General features: G+C 45.3%; 2 protein-coding genes across 4 annotated transcripts in view; both read left to right on the top strand.

Moving 5' to 3' along the window:
* Positions 1-15,020, top strand: part of LOC117751468 (apoptosis-stimulating of p53 protein 1-like) — a 40,520-nt gene extending 25,500 nt beyond the window's left edge. For all 3 annotated transcript variants that reach the window (XM_034563352.1, XM_034563351.1, XM_034563353.1), the window contains 18 exons: positions 1,040-1,096; positions 1,271-1,391; positions 1,597-1,676; positions 1,793-1,945; positions 2,035-2,175; positions 2,276-2,471; positions 6,795-6,862; positions 7,088-7,289; positions 8,286-8,507; positions 8,630-8,842; positions 9,168-9,318; positions 9,431-9,468; positions 9,569-9,936; positions 10,146-10,283; positions 11,456-11,589; positions 12,072-12,238; positions 12,354-12,553; positions 13,259-15,020. In XM_034563352.1, coding sequence (XP_034419243.1) covers positions 1,040-1,096; positions 1,271-1,391; positions 1,597-1,676; positions 1,793-1,945; positions 2,035-2,175; positions 2,276-2,471; positions 6,795-6,862; positions 7,088-7,289; positions 8,286-8,507; positions 8,630-8,842; positions 9,168-9,318; positions 9,431-9,468; positions 9,569-9,936; positions 10,146-10,283; positions 11,456-11,589; positions 12,072-12,238; positions 12,354-12,553; positions 13,259-13,300 — 2,691 coding nt within the window. In that variant the 3' untranslated portion in view covers positions 13,301-15,020. The remainder of the gene's footprint in view (positions 1-1,039; positions 1,097-1,270; positions 1,392-1,596; positions 1,677-1,792; positions 1,946-2,034; positions 2,176-2,275; positions 2,472-6,794; positions 6,863-7,087; positions 7,290-8,285; positions 8,508-8,629; positions 8,843-9,167; positions 9,319-9,430; positions 9,469-9,568; positions 9,937-10,145; positions 10,284-11,455; positions 11,590-12,071; positions 12,239-12,353; positions 12,554-13,258) is intronic.
* Positions 15,021-16,058: 1,038 nt separating this feature from the next.
* Positions 16,059-19,091, top strand: sdsl (serine dehydratase-like). The gene is made up of 9 exons (XM_034563706.1): positions 16,059-16,158; positions 16,963-17,131; positions 17,246-17,282; positions 17,372-17,511; positions 17,609-17,697; positions 17,772-18,005; positions 18,081-18,211; positions 18,358-18,444; positions 18,704-19,091. The coding sequence occupies exons 2-9, from the start codon at positions 16,985-16,987 to the stop codon at positions 18,805-18,807; spliced, it is 969 nt and encodes a 322-aa protein (XP_034419597.1). The 5' UTR covers positions 16,059-16,158; positions 16,963-16,984; the 3' UTR covers positions 18,808-19,091.
* Positions 19,092-22,400: the final 3,309 nt, after the last annotated feature.

Genomic DNA, 22,400 nt, shown 5'->3' with positions numbered 1-22,400 from the left:
AACATTAAAATCATTTATTGACTACTTCCAGGAAGAAAGAGTCCAAAACACAGCTACTCTACCGGCACCCACAGCATGCACTTAAACTCCCGCACTGTCTATGTTGTGAAACAAGCTACTGTTGTAATGGGTTATCAGAGCGTGTGTGTGTGTGTGTGGACGTGTGTGTTGCCAGCGAATGATGGGAGGCTTCTTGCCAACATCCTGTTTCCCCTCTTTCTCTTTCTCTGCGCGTTGTGTGTGTGTGTGTGTGTGTGTGTGTGTGTGTGTGTGTGTGTGTGTGTGTTGAGAGAGACACTCAGGTCAGCTGTACTTTGTGCCAGCACGATACAGAGAGAGGTGCACACTGCCTTAGTCAGCATCACACTTGACAGGCCTCTCTCTCTTTCTCTCTCCCTCTCTCTCTCACTTTCTCTCGCTCTCTCTCTTTCTCTCTGTTCCTCCTCTGCTTTACGATGTGTGTAAATTCGCTAAATAAATAATTTTTAACGTGTTTACATGACACGGTGAAAAGGGTGGGTGATGCGCCATGCTGCTGGTACAAAGTCATGAGGCATCTTTCAGTACGTCCAGGCGCCGATAACGGCCTCACTAAGACGATACATTTTCGCATGCAACAACATTGCATGCGTCACCTTTAAGCTACTCTGCCATCATTGAATCCCTCGATTGCAACACAACGAACCAGTGAAACAAATTGGTTTTGAAGTGTGGCAATAAGTTGCAATAGCTTTAAGTGGGAGTGAGACAGCAAACCGACAGTCCAAAAGTGAGAAAAGTGAGCACAATCGTGATACTTCTTGTGTGAAATAAACAAAGCGGTTCAAACCTAAATAGAAAACATCTGCGTTCATGTCCTTCTCGCTGTCGTAATGAGCCCATTGAGGAAATGCACATTTTAGCTTTGTGGGTGAGAGCAGAAGGAGGAATGTGTCCTCTCCCATTGGAAGAAATGTTGCTACCACAACAACTGAAAATGTGTCTGGAAATAAACATCTTAACATTGTATAAGTGCTCACCTTTATTTTTCTTCCTCCAGGAGCAGAGACTGAGGTACCTTCACCAGGGAGGCAGATCTAATCAGGGGCAGACGCAGGTGCGCTGTCTGTCTTTTATCGGTCTTTAAAACAAATATAAGGCACTCAAACCTATTCAGGTCGAAACCCTTTATCTTGCATTCATACTGTGGGTGGTCGGTCAAGACACTTTTTTGTTTTTGCCACATTAGATGCCGATTAGCATCATCTTGTGTCTTTTCCTTCTTGTTCAGTCTGAAGCTGAGAAGCTGCAGCGGCTGAAGGAGCGAGTGGAGACTCAGGAGGCCAAGCTGAAGAAGATCCGAGCCATGAGGGGACAAGTCGACTACAGCAAACTGATCAACGGGAATCTCTGTGAGAGATTACAGTAGAATGCACTTTATGTTTACATATTAATATTATCATATTGAATAGTGTGAGGGAACCCCCGTGCACATTGCTGGAGATGCGTGCAGGCATGCAAACATCGAGGCAAACTTAAATAGTCTTTATTAGTCGTCAAAGAGAATAGTAGTGATCTCACTTGTCTTATTTCTCCTGCCCTGGTGTATGTGTGCAGCTGCAGAGATCAACCATGTCAGCAGCCTGTTTCAGGAGAAGCAGGCGGAACTGCAGTCCGCTGTGGTCCGAGTCGACCAGGTAATGCGGGTGCCCGTTTGTCACTGAGGTGGAGTGAGTTCTCAGGATGTCAAAATCAAGCAAAACAGAGTTTAGGTCGGCCGAGTTGTTGAGCTCTCTTTAAATGGTCTCACCAGTTGACCCAGCAGCTGGAGGATCTGAGGAGGGGTCGCCTTCAGCTGCACTCGGTCGCACCGGCTCAGGGGTCACACACCGGGTCCCAGGGGAAAGGATCACCCCTGTCCGGTCCCGCGGCCCTGGAGCTGAGGAAACTCTACCAGGAGCTGCAGGTAAATGATCCGATTCGTAATATCCTTCTTCCAGCATGGGGAAGAAGAGAAGAGCGTGTCTGAGACTTCCCACTGCTGTGCGTTTTTAGGCTCGCAACCGCCACAACCTGGAGCAGAGCGGCAAGCTGGCCCAGAACAAGGAGCTGCTGAACAAGAGGAACGCCCAGGTGACGGTGATGGACCAACGCATCGGAGACCTGAGGGAGCGACTGCATAAGAAGAGAGCAGAAGTACACAACTCGCCTAATAAGTCTTTCTCGCTTGTGTTTTTGTGAGCTTGACAGTTCCCGTAGATCAACATTCTGTCTGTCTGTCTTCGCACGCGTTCAGTTGAGCCGCATGAACGGAGGGGGCCCGTCCTCGCCGCAGACCTCTGCCCACCCAGGTGCTGGAGTTTCGGGGCGAGTGGCGGCCGTCTGCCCTTATATCCAGGTTCCAGCGGAGGGGAGACAGGAGGCGGGTTACACCCTGCCAGCTGACCCACCGCCCAAACCCACGCCGCTCAGCCACATCCGCTCCCTCTCAGGTTGGTAGATATTTACGTTTCCTTTTGTTTGAGGGTGTCACAACGCTGCACTTGACTTGTATCATTTGTTTTCCGCCTTTTATTTCAAAGTTTCATCAATCTCTTATCTTGCATCTCTGTCTGGGCTCTAATTTTCTGTCTGTTTCCTTGTTCCGTGTGTTGCCTCCTTTTTCTTCTCCTCCCTTGTCTGTTGTTGTTGTCGTCGTTATCTTAAATGTGATGTCTTCATGTTGGTGTTGGATGTCGTGGTCATTGTGTTTGTCACGTGTCGATGTGGTGGGGGTGCTCTGCTGTTGCTGTTTTGTGACATCATCTCGATGGTGTTCGTGTTGGTGGCTGTCACTGTCGTGGTTTGGTCTTGTTACTGTCTGTGGTGGTCGGGCGTGGCCGTGCAGAAGAGGACAGAAGTGGCAGCAGGAAGCCTCCCAGCCAATGGAAAGAGTCAGATTTAGACATCGTCCTGTCAGAGCCCACTGAGACGTGGGAGGGACCTCGGTCCCCTCAGGGGGGCGACGGTAACAACAGTGAGTCCCTAGTAGGCGCTAGAGAAACGTACACCCCCCCCCCCCACCCACTAGCTCCATCGTGTTAGATTAGCAGCACCTGCTTCCTCACCCCTTCATCTGCACTTTAAGGTGTAGTGGGTCTGTTGACAATTTGTCCTAAATTTGCTTTATTGAGCCTGAATCCCAAAGCAGAGATGTTCTTCGTTTGGGCTTAAAAATCGAAGGGTGCATTCAGCCCAGGAAATCAGTGTTTTTGTCTAACTAACCAGAACACATGGTTCGGAGAACATAATTGAATGAGCCACAGAAAAACAACCTCTGAATGTAAGGGTCATGTGTATAAGGACACGTACATGAGTCACATGACATCTGATAGCCAGCAGCTGCTCAGGGTTAGGACGCCCAGCATAAGAAAATAAACCCAGGGCAAACCGCAGTCTGGACTGAGACGCCTTGAATTGTTTCTTCTCGTCCTCCTGCCGGTGAATTGTAGCGGGTTCACGCTAAGCTAACATCAGGTGGCTGAAGCTCCGTATCATATGAGATGGTGTCAATCTTCTCTCCCTCTTACGCTCTGCGAGCGAATACGTGTATTACCCAAAATGTGGAACCATTCCTCTGACACAGCACATTATTGAGTCTGGTTAATAATCACGCTATCTTAACTTATCAATGTCAACATCTATTCCCAATAGCTAGAATCCCCTTCGTCAACATAACATTGCCTTGCCTCATTAACCACTGCCCATGTTGTACCCTGCAGTATGCCCGTCTGACACTCCCGCTTCTCGTAATACATCAGTACACCCAGGCTGGAAGCAGCAACGTATTTCTACTCACTCAGATTAACTACCGGGTCCATAAGTGTCTTGAACCAGCACTCATACAAATCCCATTGTGCTATTGAATGCCAGAGCTACATTCTTTTGTGTAATGTGGAAAACACACAGTTGTAAATCATGTCAACAGTCAAACAAATGACGCAACAAATAATAAATGAAAGGAAGTCTGAGGTACGCTTGTAGCTTTAAAAAAAGGCTGAGGTGTGTGTGTGTGTGTGCATGTGTGTGTGTGTGTGTTTGTCAGATAAGGAGGGGGGGTCAAATTAGCTGTTGTAGCTGTCATCAGATCGATTAAGGTTGGCGCTGAATACCTATAATAGTTTGAATGCTATTTTAGTGTAAGCATAGCAGTCTACAGTCGAATGCCAATTCCATGGATTCCCATGAGCATTAGAAGTGAATCATATTATTAATTCATTGAAAATCTGCATGATTGAGAGAAATAGTTTCATATTCCTATGTCCAGGATCCAATGACCTGAACTAATATTTGCTGGAAGGTTGTCACAGTTCCCAGGGGCTGCGTTTCAGAAACAAACTTTTTTAATGTCCTATTGGGAGTCATGGTTAATGATCAAAAGGAAAGCTTTAGAAATGAACTTTCAAAATGTTAAATCTGATCTGGTCCAGTCAGTGCTACCTGTGATACGATAGGTAGGTGCAGCTTGATTGATTACAGTACACACTACGCATCATTTAATGTAGTATTGATTCATCTTCAAATATATGTTGATTTATAGGAACTGTTCGACACTTTGGGAAATATACTTATTCGCCTTCTTGCTGAAAGATCGATAAGATACGCATGTTTGTATGCTAAATATTGAGCTATATAGCCAGCAGCCGACGAGCTCTATGATGCATTATGAAAATGTTCATGAAAATGTTCATAATGCATAATAGACATGGGGATCATAGAAAGTTTAACCGCAATAATACGTCATTTTACGGTGGATTATTTTGTGTCCAGTTTCAGTGACTTCCTGTAGTCTTATCTTGTTGATACGTAAGCTGAAAGGAGCATTTTGCTACATATCAACACCACCTAGAGCCAGGCTAGTTCTTTGCCCCTCCTACCAGTCCTCGTGCTAAACTTTGCTAAGCTAAGCTAATCAGCTGCTGTCAGTAGCTTTATATTTACAGTTCAGATACAAGAGTGGTATCAATCTTCTCTTCCCAAGATGTTGAACTGTGAGACATTGATGAGATCAGCAGAACATAAATATGTATCATTGTGCTTTCTCATTACTATTGAGAGTCCCACTATTGAGTGTGCGTTCTTTTGACTACATTATATTTCATATTGCCTATAATTATCACCATTCATCCTACCTCAGTTCAAGAATACAGAGATTGGTCTTCAAAAACTCCCATGATATGTCCCCTAAAGAGAGCAATGATCTAAAAACCCTGAACCATGACCTTAGTCCTTTGTCTGTGGCCTCAGGACGCATTGTGGTGGTGCCAGCGCTGTAAACTGCATTCTTTCCTCTAAAACCCTGCATGACTGCTTATAATCCGGCAATCGGGCAGACGGCCAAGTTTCCACCTCGCACAGAGCTGTTTGTTTCCTGTCGTGACCGTTGCTCATCCTGATGTCAACAGTTTACCGGGAACGCTTTGCACAGGCAAGCAGGACTCCCAGGTTCTCTGGTTAATCAGTGTTAGTCTGACATGTGCCAAAAGTGTGACGCGGCTGGACCACCGACAGCTCAACCAAACGGTCAGGTAACAGATTAAAATGATACTTTTACAATATTGTGTCCAACATTTCCCTCAATGGACTTTTTTCCAGTTATTTTTTAGCCAGTCTTGCAACGTGGCTCTGACACACACAGACACACACACACACACACACACACACACACACACACACACACACACTTTGGATACATCTGGGTACATGGATACATTCAGTGGAGCATGTTAGCATGCTGGAGTTACCTTTGAGCTCAAAGTGGCGCCGGGCCAAAGTACAGCATGGGTGTAGACTTGTGTTAAATGGTTTTTTTTCTCAGCATGCTCACACAAAGGCTTTGTAGTTATTAATGTAGACATGTAGGCAGCCAAAGGCTTCAGGACAATATTGGTATCAGGCTCAGTCTCAAAAATCCCGCGAGCACGCTAACATGGAACGTCAATAGAGTTTTTTTCTTCTTCATCAGAGCTAAAAAGCTTTGTGATTAGATTCGCGAGGCCATTTTCTCTCAGCTATAGTCTTCAGTTTATATGGAGGTACGGTGAGGTTAAACTGTCGTGAAACTGTAAAGCATTAATCTCGACCCCTGAGTTAAAAAGAAACAGTGGATCAAGATTTAGTGATCGACCTGTACTGTGACCTTAGTGCTGCATTGCACGGTGCCACTTGGTTATGCAACACCTCGTCTGTGGAGAAGGAGCCGGTTAAACCTCTATCTTCCATTGCTAACAAGCTTCTTTTTCTAAGAGCTCAGCGTGTTAGCAGCCATATGGGTGCAGCGGACTCCTCTGCTCCCCAGAGGGCAGTAGGGTGAGGTGGGGATTGAGTGGGTGTGTGATGTCCTGCTCTATTGAGGTTATGGTGTGTGCATTGGCCTTATTATTTAGCTGTGGGAGGTTGGGGTATTGGGGAGATCAGATGTCCTGGTGGTGGTGTTGATTATGCGGACTAGTTTGGCCCGGATAACATGTCAAAGAAGCAGGTGGGTTAGTACAGTAGAATGGGCACCGTCAAAATAATTGGTAGCCAGTGTTAAAATATTTAGGCCACTAATTAGTATCTGCACATCTTCCAACTTCTTCAGAGCGTAACATATATGAACTTACCTTCATACCAAGGGGCCGCCTACTCTCTATCTCTATCTTACGTCTTGCCTACTTCAATAACATAGCTGGTACTTTGTTTTCCCTTCAGTATGTGTCTGTCTTTGCCTCTTCCTCTCCTAAATTGCCTCTCTCGTTTGAACCGTTCTCAACACGCTGTCTCTGTCTGTTCAGCTAATGAAGCGTCGTGGCCTAGCATCAGTAAGAATGCGTCGGATTGGAGCACCAACCGTCCAGAACAGGTACTGTGCTGTTTCTACACAAGACATGGGGAGATAGTGGTGGAAGTTATCATGGAAATAGTCATTCTGATTGTTGTGAATTTGCTCGTAGACTCCTCCCACTTTGATGACCTGTGCAGTAAACGACCGTGATCTTTTCAATTCAAGAAATGTCTCTTACCAAAACGGCGATGCGGGTTTTCACAGAAGGCTTTTAATCTGTTTCCTGTCCCTCCCTCTCACCAGCTTCCCTCTGGTTATGGTACGTACCCCAGTGCCACCCACCAGGTGGCAGGGCATCACTGTACCACCAGCTCCCTGCCCCGTTCTGCCCCTGGTACACTGGGCTGGCCCCGATCCAATGCTGCAAATGCCTCCTCATCCTCATCGTCTTCGGCTTTGCAGCAAATACAGCAGCGGATCTCCGTCTCTCCAAGTTCATCTCAAGGTAATTTAAAGAGTTTCTTAAAGGGAAACATTTTCAACCTGAACCTATTTTTCCATGTTTCTTCTTGTCTAAGTGTGGAAAACCGTTCAAATTAATTAAATTCAAACTGGTCCAGCATTGAGCTGCACTGTTTGATATTGTGTTCAACCAAGTCTCGTCCAAGGAGAAGTACTCAATATTGGACTGATTAAAGAAAATTTGTCTGGAATCAGTCTAGAATATGTCAACGATTAGCAATAACCTTGATTTTTGATGCATTGTCATTTTCAGTGTTAACCCTTTAAATTACTATTTTCAACTTTTTACTGAAAAAAAACCCCAGAAAAAATTAATAATCAAATCATAAAATTAAAAGTGAAAAAGCCACAAAATGGCCCTAGTTATGCACAAAGGGTTCATTGGATTTGGTTTTATTCAAGCAGTCATTTCTAGAATAATATTTCAAGCCTTCAAGGGAAACTGAATGATGAACTCTGAAAAGGATACTGTAGTGGCCATTTGGTGGTTTACGCAGCCAAAAGAATGCATTGTCCATTCAGGATTCCGGTTTTCTGATAATTTATTTAACTAAACAAAACAAGCAAACAAACAAAAGAACAAAGGAACTCCTAACGCTGCCTCTCCTGCACTGGTAAAAAACCATAGGCCTACCCAGGTGCATGCTGGTCCTGTACCTGCCTACTCCTACATATAACCACAGGTGCCCACAGTGTTACCCAATTAACGAACCAATGAACAACCAAAAGACTAAATATATCTAGACAACAACAATAAAGAATTAAACTAAACTAAAAACTATCACAACAAAAAAGCTATTCTAATATATCAAAACATCTAACCTAAATAAGCAAACAACCTGAATGATTAAACAATACTACTTGTCAATAAAACAACTAAATACTAATATCAATTAAATAGCTCCAACAGATACCTTTTGTTGTTATGGAGATGTCGGTGTTGCATCTGGGAATGTATTGTATATTTCTCTCTCTTTAGGCTCCACCTCCCAGCCAGCTCCCTTGTCCCCGCAAACAGAGCGAACAGATCCCCCTCCAGCAGTGGCTGTACGTCCCTACGTCCCGGACCACCCCTCCAGACCCCAGTCCCCCAGGAAGGGCCCCGCCACTATGAACAGCAGCTCCATCTACAGCATGTACCTCCAGCAGCCTCAGACCAAAAACTATGGCTCTCTCAGCAACAGGACTACTGTCAAAGCCGGTAATTTAACAGCAGATTTAGATTAATATGTGTTTTTACAGATTGTGCCACATATAAAGGTTTTTATGGTGAAGGAATGACTAATTCATCCAAGCTCTGTCCCATTTTCTTTCCCTCCATAGTCTACGGTAAACCCATCCTCCCAACCTCCTCCACTTCTCCGTCCCCTGTCCCTTTTCTCCAGGGGGGAGGAGGAGGGCGAGCAGGAGGAGAGGATGTCACGGATAAAGAAGGAAGGAAAGGAGGAGGCGAGAGCAGCGATGGGCAAATCCTCCCACCACCCACTGTGGACAACATCCCTCGTCCCCTCAGTCCCACTAAGCTCACCCCAGTTGGTAGGTACCAGAAAATAAATCAAACTCTGTTGCTGCCATAATCTTGTTTCCGTCTGATTTCTTAGATTTTGTAGTTTAACTTAAGTATAGATTTGTGACATACGTCTAATAATAATTTGATACGCTTGGTGTCACAACATTATTTTCAGTTAAAGGGCTCCTCGCCCTTGTGATAATTTCCTTAGACACTTTTGTGTCCTTCACTGGAGAAAAAACTCATCTGTGCCAAAATCTGACCAATTAATAACAGCATTTCATTAAACGAATAACAGAAGAAGACGTGCAGTTTTTACACAGTACAGAATCCCACCTCTGTGTTCTACAGCCCACTCCCAGCTGCGTTACCAGAGTGACGCTGACCTGGAGGTTCTTCGCCGTCGCCTCAGCAACGCTCCACGACCCTTGAAGAAGCGGAGCTCAATCACCGAGCCTGAAGGCCCACAGGGGCCAAACATCCAGAAACTGCTGTACCAGAGGTCTGTTTGGATTTAGAAGCCCCTGCGGCGTACTGTACCATAAATGCAAATACATTCAATGCATGAAGGTTTCTGCTGCTTGGTTAAAGCTGGTTTCTGTTGTGGTGTGCAGGTTCAACACATTGGCAGGAGGCATGGAAGGAGGCTCAGGTGAGACACTGATGTGACATCAGTTGTTCTGGATAGCATTTCCCTTTGATCCGAAGGGCTTGGTGATGCTTAAATCAGCTGTTTCCCTCTTAATTCCCAGGCAATACTTTCTACCAGCCGGACTGCCTTTTGGGGGAAATGGACAACATCCATTCGGCAAATGGAAACGTAGAACCTGGTGAAAAGCACGCCAGCGTGGGAAACGTGGTGGGCGAGGTGCAAAACCTGAACGCGAACTCCCGCCGCTTGTCCCCTCCTTCTGTCGCCATAGAAACCCCCAAAGAGACGACGGCAAAAGCAGATACCACCGTTACTGTTTCTCCGCCGGCCCAAACCAGGTCGGCCTCGGCACCCGAGAGGCCAGAGGACCAGAACAATAACAACAAGAGAGGATCTAGTCCTGCACAGAACTCTGTCGGCCACGCCTCCCCTTCTCCGTCACCACCCACACCCCCTTCACTGCCTAAGGTAGGCATGCAGTGTATCTGGGATGGGGTACACATATTAAAAAAAACTCTGTTTTATTGTACTTTGTAATACGTTACTGACCCAACCTGAGCAAAATGCTCCTTCCCTGTGAACGCTCTAGTGGCAGATTAAAGCCCAGTAAGTACACACTTGGCCGTTCCTGTGCGGCGCGTGAACACGTTTCAGTTTCCCCTCCCTCTGTGCCGCAGGCGAAGCGAACCAACCTGAAGAAGCCGTCGTCAGAGCGAACAGGCCACGGTCTGAGAGTGAAATTTAACCCTCTGGCTCTGCTGCTGGACGCGTCGTTGGAGGGAGAGTTTGATCTGGTGCAGAGGATTATATATGAGGTAACACAAGATTACGTTGTTGTCACGGTATTTGTATTATAATACCTTCCCTCTTTTTTTTTTATTTGGAATGCGTGTTTCCTGGGTGCAGAGCTGGAAATCAAATCCAGGCCACGATTATTTGCTCAGCTCAATATCAGAGCGAGTCGAAGGGCTTTACAAGCGTCCATTAGTGGTGGTTCCAAAGCCATCAAGTGCTTTACAAGAAAACAGATAAAAAGCACCCCCTAGAAATCCTATGGAGACACCGACTGTACGGACAGGCAATTCAAAATAGGGCTGCACAATATCTTGATGTCAACTTCTGTACAATGTCTGAGGTGGATATGCAAAGGACAGCGGACAGGTGATCGTCAGTGATCGTCTGGATTTGTTCAACGTCATCACGGAGAATGTACGTTCACATATGGAAGTAGATCCAAAGAGAAACAACATCTTCTCAACCAAAAATTATTATTTTTGTGTTGCTGCGCGAGTTTCGTCTCGTAATGGCGATTCAAATTGTAATCCTTAAACACTGCGATCTGTTCCCCACAGACACGGCTTTACCTCCGACTTCAGTAATTACATTCTTCACTCTGTATCAATCTTTTGATTCATTTCTGAGTGCTGCCGGCTAACTCACATCTCCCTGAAAGCTCAGCACATTGGCGCTCCATTCACCAACGTACTAACGTACGGACATTGTAAATCAAAATAAAAGCAATGCCGCTGTATTCCGTGCACGATGTACACTTATTTACGTTGTATTCCTAATTTCCTATTGACATAACATGGGCCGGTCGGCGAGGACACACTTACACTCTGTATCACAGCAGCACGGGGCTCCTGAGAACAAAGAACAACGTCTGACATCTTTAAAGGCAGCCCTCTCAGTTGGAGAGCGGGCAAAAGTGCTTACGGACTCACAGAGACTGCAAACTCGAGTTGATACTCTCAAGGAAACATGCAGATGCTTCAAGCTCAGTTTGACGTCATCAAGCCCCGAGGCAGTAAGACTCAACGGCTTCCAAGCTGTTCAAAAAAAGTGCTGCGCTGTTCGCAGTTTTGCAGTGAAAATCGTGTGCTTGACACTTTAGTGGGTTTAAGGGAAGGGTTTCTCAAGGTTGATGTCTTTCATTGTTGCTGTGTCTAATATCTCCGTATATTTTCTCATCACCTCTGTCTTTAAGGTGGAAAATCCCAGTATGCCCAACGACGAGGGCATAACTCCTCTTCATAATGCCGTCTGCGCCGGCCATCACCACATTGTTAAGTTCCTGCTGGACTTCGGAGTCAACGTAAATGCAGCCGACAGTGACGGATGGTCAGTGCTTTCAAACAGCCGCTCAATCATGCGTTCAATAGGCCGGGCTAATAATAGAACAGTGGTTGCTGCGGGGCCAGAGGGTGTTTGGGTAATGAACACGCTCTGTGGCGGCGAGACTGGAGCTCAGCTCAGAGGCAACAATGGCGGAGATAATTGCATTTCTAAATTATTTATTTCTTCTTTTTTTTTGACTCGAGCTGCCTTTGCTGTAAGAGATTAGCAGAGCTAGTGCTGATCCGCATTCAGAAGTTACTTTATTTAATTACCAATGGATTCGTCTTAACTCATATCTATTCAACGTCAGCCTGATTGACAGTGACATTAATAGTGTTCGACTTAATTCGATTTTTGAGTGCATCACTTGAACATCTTTACACTGTCATGAATGGACCTTTTCCAGCCTGGGAGTAAATCGGTTTAAAGTCATGTATATATATTTTTTAAATTTAATTTAAATTTTTTATTGTTGGCCCTCCCAGGACTCCTCTGCATTGTGCGGCCTCATGTAACAGCGTCCACCTCTGTAAGATGCTGGTGGAGTCGGGGGCCGCCATTTTTGCCACAACAATCAGCGACGTCGAAACTGCGGCGGACAAATGTGAAGAAATGGAGGAGGGCTACACACAGTGTTCTCAGTTTCTCTACGGTACGTAGATACAGACAGGCACATGATGGGTCGACTAAATGAAACAGGTCCCCTCCACAAGAGACATGTGAACTACTGAAAGCAACAGGATTGAAGTTCTCTGCCTCTCTCCCAGGTGTTCAAGAAAAGTTGGGTGTGATGAACAAAGGCTTGGTCTACACCCTCTGGGACTACACGGCCCAGCAAGCTGACGAGCTGTCCTTCAGCGAGGGGGACGCCCTCACCGTGCTGCGTCGGCGTGACGACACGGAGACGGAGTGGTGGTGGGCGCGGCTTAACGACCACGAGGGATACATACCCAGAAACCTGCTGGGGGTGAGGGAACACTGGCAACAGACACCTTCACATGGTTCATACTCGGCTCATGGCTGCCACAGAAGTTGGCCAAAAGACAAACAGGGAATGTGCACAGTGTCAAGGAGTTATTTTTTAATCTCAATACAATATAAACAAATATTCTTTAAATTATAATAATACAAATCTTAATTTATACACTTCAATCTGTGAGAAAAATATCAAAAGAATTCTAATTTCTGAACGGAAGTTCTATTAAATTCAATTTGGTGAACTGATGGAGCTGAATGAATGAACAGGTTTCATCAGTGGGTGGTTAAAAAGAAATGTTCACCAGATAGTTTGAGCCGTTTGAGCCTCGGGGAGTTCAGTATGTACGCACTCTAATGGTCAGATCACAGTTATTGTTCCACTTAGGCTGAACAATATAGCTTGAAATAAAACCGTACGTCAGAGTGCCCCTTATACAACCAGCGACCGACTGTACTGAGTCACTTTCAGTGTAAATAACTGAATGCTGGATTTACAGTCGGAGGTACATGTGAAGTTTCAATTTACACCAAAGACCAAAACGCATTGAGAGAATTCCCACGATTCACAACTTCTTGATTGGCGGATTTATCTCCCTTCACAGTCGTGTTACGGTCAGCCTTCATGATGTTCAGGCACCTTGAGAACAATGTTAACATGATGCAATGACCCGTCCCTCTCTCTCTCCCTCTCCAGCTGTATCCAAGGATCAAACCCAGACAACGCTCACTGGCGTAAAGCCCAGATTGGGAGCCACGTGCACGCTCGCGGAGGGCGCATGCACCCGGAGCAGAAGAGGAGCAACGGCATGTGGACGTGAGCATTAGCCGGGAAAAAAAAGAACAAAGGATGGAGGTAGTCGGGAGACAGACGGAGGAAAACAAAGCCGGAGCGCACGACTCTAATGAAGCAACGTTTTCCCTGTTCGTTTGGATGCCATGCTGGAACCACAGAGCCACTTTATGGTAGAATCATAAATATATATTTTCACTCAGTTGCAGCAGTAAAAAAAGAAATTGCCTGGATCTTATTTAAAGCAACAGTAGTTTTGGCAACTTCACACGAGTTCAGCCGCATGAGAGAAGCTGAATAGAAAAGAAGACAAAGGAACGAATATCTATCGCTTGGTAGCAGCTTTGGGCTCTTTGAGTTCAGAACATGAAAGCATGAGCTTGGATTCTACAAGGCCTCTATCTGACACTCATCCCAATAACCCCACTTTATTTTTGTACGGTGTTAATTCTCAACACCCAGATGGATCTTCGTGAAGCCAAGCCCATCCGACCGCATGGCAATGAACATGTCGGGGGGGGGGGGGGAGAATGTCACACTGTGTGGTGAGAAGCTTTAAGTGCAGTACAGTTACAGGCTGTACAGGCTCACACATACTTTCAATGGGAAGTTGGTAGGGAGGAAGGTGAGAGGAGAGAACCGGATAGAGCGACACTGAATGTGTGTTAAAGGAAGTGTGGGTTCAGGTTGTAAGCGGAGCAGCTATTAGCAGTGTTGGTTAGGAATAATGATGGAAGTCCATCCCCCTAAGACTAAGAAACTAAATGCAGCCAGCTTTTGATGCATGGTGGATCTGGTCCACATCAACCCACGCAAGCACGAAAAGATGCTGACAATAGCATAATATCATGGCATGGTAAAGAAGAAGTTTTTGTTTGAACTGACATCAGAAGAATATTTCGATTCAGATGTATCACAAAATGATAAAAGAAGCATCTGTGAATGGTTAGGGATGCCTCTCAACCCTTCATGATAGTCTATTTAAGTTGACTCAGCGGTGGTGCATGCACGTCACAGCAACATCTGTTCAACGGCAACATGGTTGCTGCTGCTGCGAGAGGAGGAAATGTGGAGGAAAGAGGGAAAACAAGAAAGTGAGAAGCGTGTTTGTGAAAGGATTTCGTGAAACCAAAGCAGCTACAACATGAGGAGGAGGAGCAGGAGCAGGAGGAGGAGGAGGAGGAGGAGGATTTGAAGAGACAGCATTTTCCTCATTTGTAATCAAACTTCTGCCAGTTGTTTACCCATTAACAAGATACACCTAGTCCAGACTAGGGCCTGGCACATATTGGCCCTCATGCCGGGTGGTACGGGTACCAGGCTCTAACATTAACAATATTATAAAACCGCTCAGCACATTTTAAACAAACCTGAGTTTAGAAGGTTGAAAATGGTATGTATACATTATCCCTGGGCTAACTGCTTCGGTGTTAAAATGGGGCGCAATTAGCCGAGAGTGGTGACGCCACTCACTGCTGCCCCCCAGTGTACAGAAAGGGTTCTGACACAAAGCCTCGTTTCCTTTCACCTGCTGCGTGTTTGAAGTGTGAATGGCACGTTGGTGTGAGGAGTGGAGAACCATTCATTTCATTTGTGTATATGCAACCTGTAACTATTCAGTTAATGTATTATAATAATAAGAATAATAAAGATATTATAATCCCTACCAAGAATTAACGCTGTGACTGAACAAAAACATGCACACATTCAAGCCTTGGTAATAAAAGTGGACTTTAGAAGGGAAATAAAGTTCACAGGTCACTCAAGTCTCTGCGCCGACAGCTGTTCTCTTTACACGTAAGTTTATTTATATTTCAATGACTGTACCATTAGAGTTTGTGACCGAGTTTGTCAAGCAAATTTCCTAAAACATGCTGACATGCCTGTACTGTTTTTTGTTATTTCATATCAGCAATATTTACACATACATAGGTATGGTAGTATTTGATTCCACCAAGTTATAGCGGCTCAGAGAAAGAGCGTGTTTTTTTTTGTGCCATCGCAATACTCATTCAATATAAATACAAATAGTCTGTATAGCCTACTGCAGTGTATGCATGGTCAGAACAAGCATACACTCGTGGGGTCTCGCGCGTCCCCTTGCTTGAGGCAGAGGTACTGTTTGCCTCCCCTCTGCTTTTTCACCGTGGTTTTATGTCTCCTTTGTTTGAACAAAAATGCACAAATTCAGCAATTTTGATTATAAAAATGCCTGAAATTATTGGAATCATACAGAAATTATATTTATAGAGCAGATCAGTAGAGAAATATTAATAATTTAAATTGTTTTTTACTTTTCATGATAACAGGTGAGGCTCTGCCTCCGCTGAACGCACATCCCTGGTGTCATTTTGTCCTCTCTTCTTTTCTTTCTTTCTTTTCTCTAAAAAAATAGAAACATTTATTGATTTATTATTCTCAATATTGTACTATACCGATAACAAAATTTATATATATTGCCTTGTGTATTAGGCATGACATGAAATGGAGGTGAGCCACCCCAAGTTACACAATCCTATGTTGTATGCATGCGATACAATATTATGATGTGAAAGTGTTGACGATTATTTTCTAATAGTATCATTATTATTTATATTATCAACGATGCTCTATATATCTGTTATTATAACTGAAAAGGTGAATCAAGTGCCAAGTTTATTTTGGAAGTCCAACCGGAAGTGGGAGTGTGTCTCGTCGGTCCGTTCAGATATAGAGAAACTACTCCACTCCGCGCGAGACGCCGCACAAAGCGCGCATTGTGGTTCACGTTGCGTCAACTGAACCGAGGCTCGCTTCAACCGAACGTAAGTCAACCACGGAGCTACGTAAAGCACGCTGTTACCAGGCGACGTTACGGTCACGCAAGTTATGATGCGTTCACGTTACGTCGTGGGGTTTATGTTGTAACTTTCTGTCTGCGATAACTATTCTTGTTCAACCAGCCTGCTTACTAGCACTTTTATTTAAGGACGACAATTATTCTACTGTGTGAAGGAATGTCGCGTGAGTTTGTTCTGTGTTGGTACTTTCTGTCGGCCCAATCAGAAAAATATGTTCCCATTGAACAACAACAACAATAACAACAACAATGAGCTATATTGCCAAGCTTGAACTTTTAGCCTGTGCTCATTAAGTGTCGCTTGGTGATGTACAACACGTGTACAACATGTGTACAACTAGCTACAATGTATCTTGCTTTTCCATGTTCATGTGTACACACCTACCTTTATATACATGTTTTACTACTATTACTGGCCGCACTTGAAGGCACTTGAGGGCACTTGACTGGCCCATGCCCTGCACACAATAGAGCAGAAAACAGTGTGACCACCTATTAATATATAACTGCAGTAAAGTATTTGTACCTGCTGCCTTCCTGCTAATCTCCAAACCACCTTGACGAAAATATGTCTTGAAAGACCGATCAAAGTCCTAATTTTCTACTTTGACCTTAACTCAAGGTCCACTCTGTAGTTTCCTTTTCCTTTTTCCTTCTTCTTCTTCTGGAGCTTTCCAACACACTTCACAGTCCTCGTCAGGTGGGTGGATGGCGTTTCCCCATCAGTTGTCATCTCACACACACTCAACCGTCTACTCGAATATTATAGCAAAAAGAAACCCGGTGCGACCATGGCGAAGCATTTCCACCTGAACACCCCGCTGCTGGAGAGCGCCAGCATGTCCAAGCGCGTGGGAACCCCCGTGTACCTGAAGATGGAGAATGCACAGCCCTCCGGCTCCTTCAAGATCCGGGGCATCGGACTCCTCTGCCAGCAGGTAGGAGCCCCCCGCCCTCTCTGCTGGGGCTTGAAAGAGCTTGTAGGTAACTAAACTCCATCACCTCCATCACCCTAACTTGCCCCTTTTTCATTTCATCGCTTTCTTCTGCAGCTCACCAGCCAATCCAAAGGAGTTGTCTGCTCTTCAGGTGACACACACACACACACACAGAGACTTTACAGTATCAGTAGGTGACATTGTTGATTATAATTCAACTTAATATTGGCTTTTTTGTAGGTGGTAATGCAGGTATGGCCGCAGCCTACGTAGCAAGAAAAATGGGTGTCCCAGCCACCATCGTAGTTCCCTCCTCATCTTCTCAGCTGGTCGTTCAGAGACTCCAGGATCAGGGGGCCACTGTCAAGATTGCAGGCAAGGTAAAGTAAAATATCAAACATATATGCAAGTGCTGTGTTATTGATGCACAGATATTGGTCTTCAGAATAAACAAAGTTAAGAAGAGAACATTTTTAGGTTTGGGATGACGCCAATGCAGAGGCTCTCCGACTGCAGGAGACTGAAGGACTCACCTACGTTCCTCCATTCGATCACCCGCTGCTCTGGTACAAACACTCTCAGTCATGATCCATGTCTTCCGGTTTCCTGCAATGCGACCGCAACAAGCTCTCTCCCTCAGGCAGGGCCACGCCAGTATGATCGCGGAGGTCGCGGCCTCCCTGGGTCCCGGCGCCAAGCCCGGAGCGGTGCTGGTGTCTGTGGGCGGAGGAGGGCTCCTCTGCGGCGTCGCTCAGGGCCTAAAGGACGCCGGCTGGACGGATGTACCCATCGTCGCCATGGAGACGGCGGGGGCCGACAGTTTTAACGCCGCGGTCAAGGCGGGGAGTCTGGTCACACTGGATGACATCACCAGGTAAGAGGGTGCGAGGGGCGGGGGGGTTCAAATGTTTTTTTGTTTTTTTTTGTACTTCATCCTGTTTCTCCGCAGTGAGGCCAAATGTCTCGGAGCAAAGACGGTTTGCAGGAGAGCTTTTGAATACGGCCAATGTGGAGAGCTCACCGTCATTTCTGAACTCGTGACTGACCAGCAGGCCCTGAGCGCTGTGGAAACATTCCTAGGTTTGTGTGTGTCTGCTTGAATGTGCATTTTCATTTTCTTTTGGCTAGAAAAGACTGGAATGAACAGCCCAAATAACATCTGGGAAAATGAAATAATCCTTTCTTTTCCTTTTACATTTAAATGTCCAACTGGTGTTCTCTTGTAGATGAGGAGCGTGTGTTGGTGGAGATGGCGTGCGGAGCGGCGCTGGCAGCCGTCTACAGCGGACTCATACGCAGATTACAGGATGAAGGTAACCACTCAGGAGGTCTCGCTGCTTATTCAGTCTGTTGGACAATCCATAGCAAACATGTCCCGGGTCAGCTCTTAGTGGTTCTTTGTTTTTATCGTGGTTCTTTGTTTTTATCGTGGTTATTTTTCTTCTCCATTTGTGTATTATAGCAGTGGAATTAAATAAAATACAATAAATACATTTGAAAAAAAAAAATTTTTGATGAGGGGAAACTTCTGGAAAAGATAATAAGTTTAATTGTACTACTTTCTTTCTTCAGGTCGGCTGCCGGCTCTCTTGGGCCCCCTGCTGGTGATCGTGTGCGGTGGCAGCTGCATCGACATGGAGCAGCTAACACACCTCAAACACAAACTGCAGGCTTAAGTGTGTGTGTGTGTGTGTGTGTGTGTGTGTGTGTGTGCGTGTTGAGATACAAAGATGGATGATTGGAAAGATCAATTACAGAAAAATAACTATTATCTAATTTAGAAGCACATTTTGTATTTGCAATGTTGGAAATGTGTGCTTTTTCTGATGTTGTGGTCATAAAATGCAATAACATTTCAAGAAAAAAAACTAATTTCTTAAGTGATACATAATTAAGTTATTCCATGTCGACAATGTGTTTTTAACTGCGCTTAGCTCAATAAACTGTCAGAATTCAATGACTACGTCCCCCCACACGGTGGAGTCAGTGTTCACTATTCAGAAACACACTGGAGTCTGATACAGAACACTTCATGAAAACCAAACAAAAAGCTCTTTCCTTTGCTTTAAACAGATACTAGTTTGATATGATATACACTAACTGGCCACTTTATTAGGTACACCTTGTTAGCCCCGGGTCGGGCCCCCTTTTGCCTTCAGAACTGCCTTAATTCTTTGTAGCGTAGATTCAACAAGGTGTTGGAAACATGCCTCAGAGATTTTGGTCAATATTGACATGATAGCATCATGATGATCCCAAAGGGGCTCTATGCCAATGGGATTGAGGTCTGGTGACTGTGGATGCCATTGGAGAACAGTGAAACTGAGTTTGAGATGATTTGAGCTTTGTGACATGCATTATCCTGCTGGAAGTAGCCATCAGAAGATCATAAAGGGATGGACATGGTCAGCAGCAATACTCAGGTAAGCCGTGCCGTTTAAACCATGCTCAATTGGTACTAAGGGGTCCAAAGTGTGCCAAGAAAATATCCCCCACACCATTACACCACCAGCCGCCTGAACCGTTGATACAAGGCAGGATGGATCCATCCTTTCATGTTAACACCAAATTTGAACCCTACCATCTGAACATCAGAGCAGCCAACGTTTTTCCAATCTTCTATTGTCCATTTTTTTTGGGGGGGGGGGGGTCTTCTGCTGCTGTAGCCCGTCTGCTTCAAGGCTCCACGTGTTGTGCGTTCAGAGATGGTATTCTGAGTGGTTATTTGAGCTGCTGCTGCATTTCTTTCACTTCCAACCATTCTGCTCCTTCTCCTCTGACATCAAGGCATTTTTGTCCACGCAACTGCCAGCTCACTGGACATTATTTAGCCCTAGAGATAGTTGTACGTGAATATCCAAGTAGATCAGCATATGTTTAAATACTCAGACCCTGGCACCAACAACCATGCCTCGTTCAAAGTCACTTAAATACCCTTTCTTTCCCATTCTGATGCCCAGTTTGAACTTCAGCAAGTCGTCTTCACCACGTCTAGATGCCCACATGCATTGAGTTGCTGCCATGTGATTGGCTGATTAGCTATTTGTGTTAACAGGCAATTGAACAGGTGTACCTAATAAAGTGTCCGGTGAGTGTAAGTTGTAAATGAATTGTACTTCAGCACTGCCAGTCTGGAGAGCGTTACAAAATATCACACTACCCCCAAATATTGGTACATTCTAGTCTTCCCGTGGTCTTTTTCTAATTACATTTACAGCCTCTGCACCCTTTTTACTGGTGGATTGTTTTGTGTCATTTCCACCGGCACATAAACGTAAGCAGCTCAGTCAATTCCTTCTGTTACACGCAGGAAGTCATTACTATGGAAACGGCTCCTCGCTGCTCTGTCTGCGTCAGAGAAGCAGGTGGAAAGTGTTGCACTTAACAACCCGCTGTTAGTCTTTGCCTTCGTCTCTCTCAGACAGTTGCATAAGACATCGGGTTCACAAGCGGAAGATATACCTGTGTTTTGGACCGCGCTCGGCTCAATGAACTCAGAATTCAATGACTACGTCCCCCCACACGGTGGAGTCAGCGTTCACTGTTCAGAAACACTCTGGAGTCTGATATGTTGGTACATTTTTTTCAGGGTGGTGGAAGGACCCAAAAAGGAATACGACAGAATGGTGGGTTGAATGCAGACGTTTATTCAGGGTCGGGGGGACAGAATACGAGGGTGGTTACTAGGGCAGAGGCAAGGTGGAGAAGACTGCTGGGGGGCATATTAGGATACACTGAGCTCCTCTCTCCTCTCCCCTCTCTCCTCCGGGATGAATTCACATCCCTTTATTGCACATTACTAATTCTACTTCTTCCCCGGAGTCTTTGTGCCTTCTCGCCTCACAGGGTCCATTGGTCGTGGCTGTGTCTAGAGCCGGTCTGGCTCCTGCGCCCTGCCCCCTGTATCCTTGCCCCTGCTTTCTGCCTCCTGCCCCTTGGCTGTGGCCTGGGCCTGACCTCATGCCCCATTGGCCCCGCCTCCTTCGCGATGCTTCCTGCGTAATGGTCCGGACTCCTGACTCCTGCCGTGGCCCTGCTGATGCCCCTCCCTCTCATCCTCCTTCTGTTTCATGGATTGTGGAGGTCTGGATCGTGGTCCATGCCTAGTACTCATTATTCATCATTTATGTAATATTCAATGAATGTGTTGTAACTCTGTAACACTGTTCATTCTGTACACATGACATCTATTGCTTCTGTCCATCCGGGGAGAGGGATCCTCCTCTGTTGCTCTCCTGAAGGTTTCTTCCCTTTTTTCCCTGTCAAAGGTTATTTTTGGGGAGTTTTTCCTGATCCGACGTGAGGTCCTGGGACAGGTCTGTCGTATGTGTACAGATTGTAAAGCCCTCTGAAGATTTTTTTTTTGATTTTAGGCTCTACAAAATAAACTGAATTGAATTGAAACCCGCAGGGTCGTACCGGGGTGAGAAGTGCTGGCATAACACGGAGGATGAACTGGCAGTGACTGTGAGTGAAGCTGGGGCTTATGTACCAGAGGGAGTAGGTGCAGCAGAGTGGACAGGTGAGAGTGATGGAGCAGACGGGGTGATGCAGAAGGGAGTGAGAGCAGTAGTGTCAACAGGAGAAAATGGAAGCTGAACTGTGACAACATTCTAGTCTTCCTGTGGTCTTTTTTCTAACTTAATTTACAGCCTCGGCACCTTTTTTACTGATGGATTGTTTTGCGTAATTTTCAGCCCAGTTAATACCTTCTGTTACACGCAGGAAGTCATTACTATGGAAACGGCTCCTCGCTGCTCTGTCTGCGTCAGAGAAGCAGGTGGAATGTGTTGCACTTAACAACCCGCTGTTAGTCTTTGCCTTCTTCCCTCTCAGACAGTTGCATAAGACATCGGGTTCACGGAGTACAAGCGGAAGATATACTTCATAACTAACGGTGACGTTCTGTAGCACGGCCTTCTTTATTAAAAAGCTCCTCGAGGCATTTATTGATCAAAACAAAAGATTTCCTTTTTGAAATATAGCAAACAGGAAACGGGAAAGAAAGCGAAGTAAAGATGCATCTGAAATAATCGTGAACTAGCATTTGCACTTTGTAAAATTCCTCCGTTTGATTTCTGCTTATCAGCTTTTGTTCCGGAGCTTTCAGCCACATCGTGCACGGCCTTCATCTGCAAATGGAGACGGTCATATGAGGTCTTTTATACCAAGTCAGTAAAAACATGCTATGTGTTTTAGTTTATGATATAATACAACAACAAAACACATGAAAATAACTTAAACCAATACAAATAGAAAGCTATATTTA

Source organism: Cyclopterus lumpus, chromosome 22 (genome assembly GCF_009769545.1).
Source record: "Cyclopterus lumpus isolate fCycLum1 chromosome 22, fCycLum1.pri, whole genome shotgun sequence".
Lineage (NCBI taxonomy): Eukaryota > Metazoa > Chordata > Actinopteri > Perciformes > Cyclopteridae > Cyclopterus > Cyclopterus lumpus.
Note: the sequence above shows the minus strand (reverse complement) of the source record. Positions and strands in the feature narration are given on the sequence as shown.

Bases quoted from the DNA above. Each gene is read 5' to 3' on its own strand.
- sdsl (XM_034563706.1), top strand. From the start codon at position 16,985: ATGGCGAAGCATTTCCACCTGAACACCCCGCTGCTGGAGAGCGCCAGC. The intron at 17,283-17,371 runs GTGACACACACA...GCTTTTTTGTAG, and splicing joins AGGAGTTGTCTGCTCTTCAG to GTGGTAATGCAGGTATGGCC. The intron at 17,698-17,771 runs GTACAAACACTC...TCTCTCCCTCAG, and splicing joins TTCGATCACCCGCTGCTCTG to GCAGGGCCACGCCAGTATGA.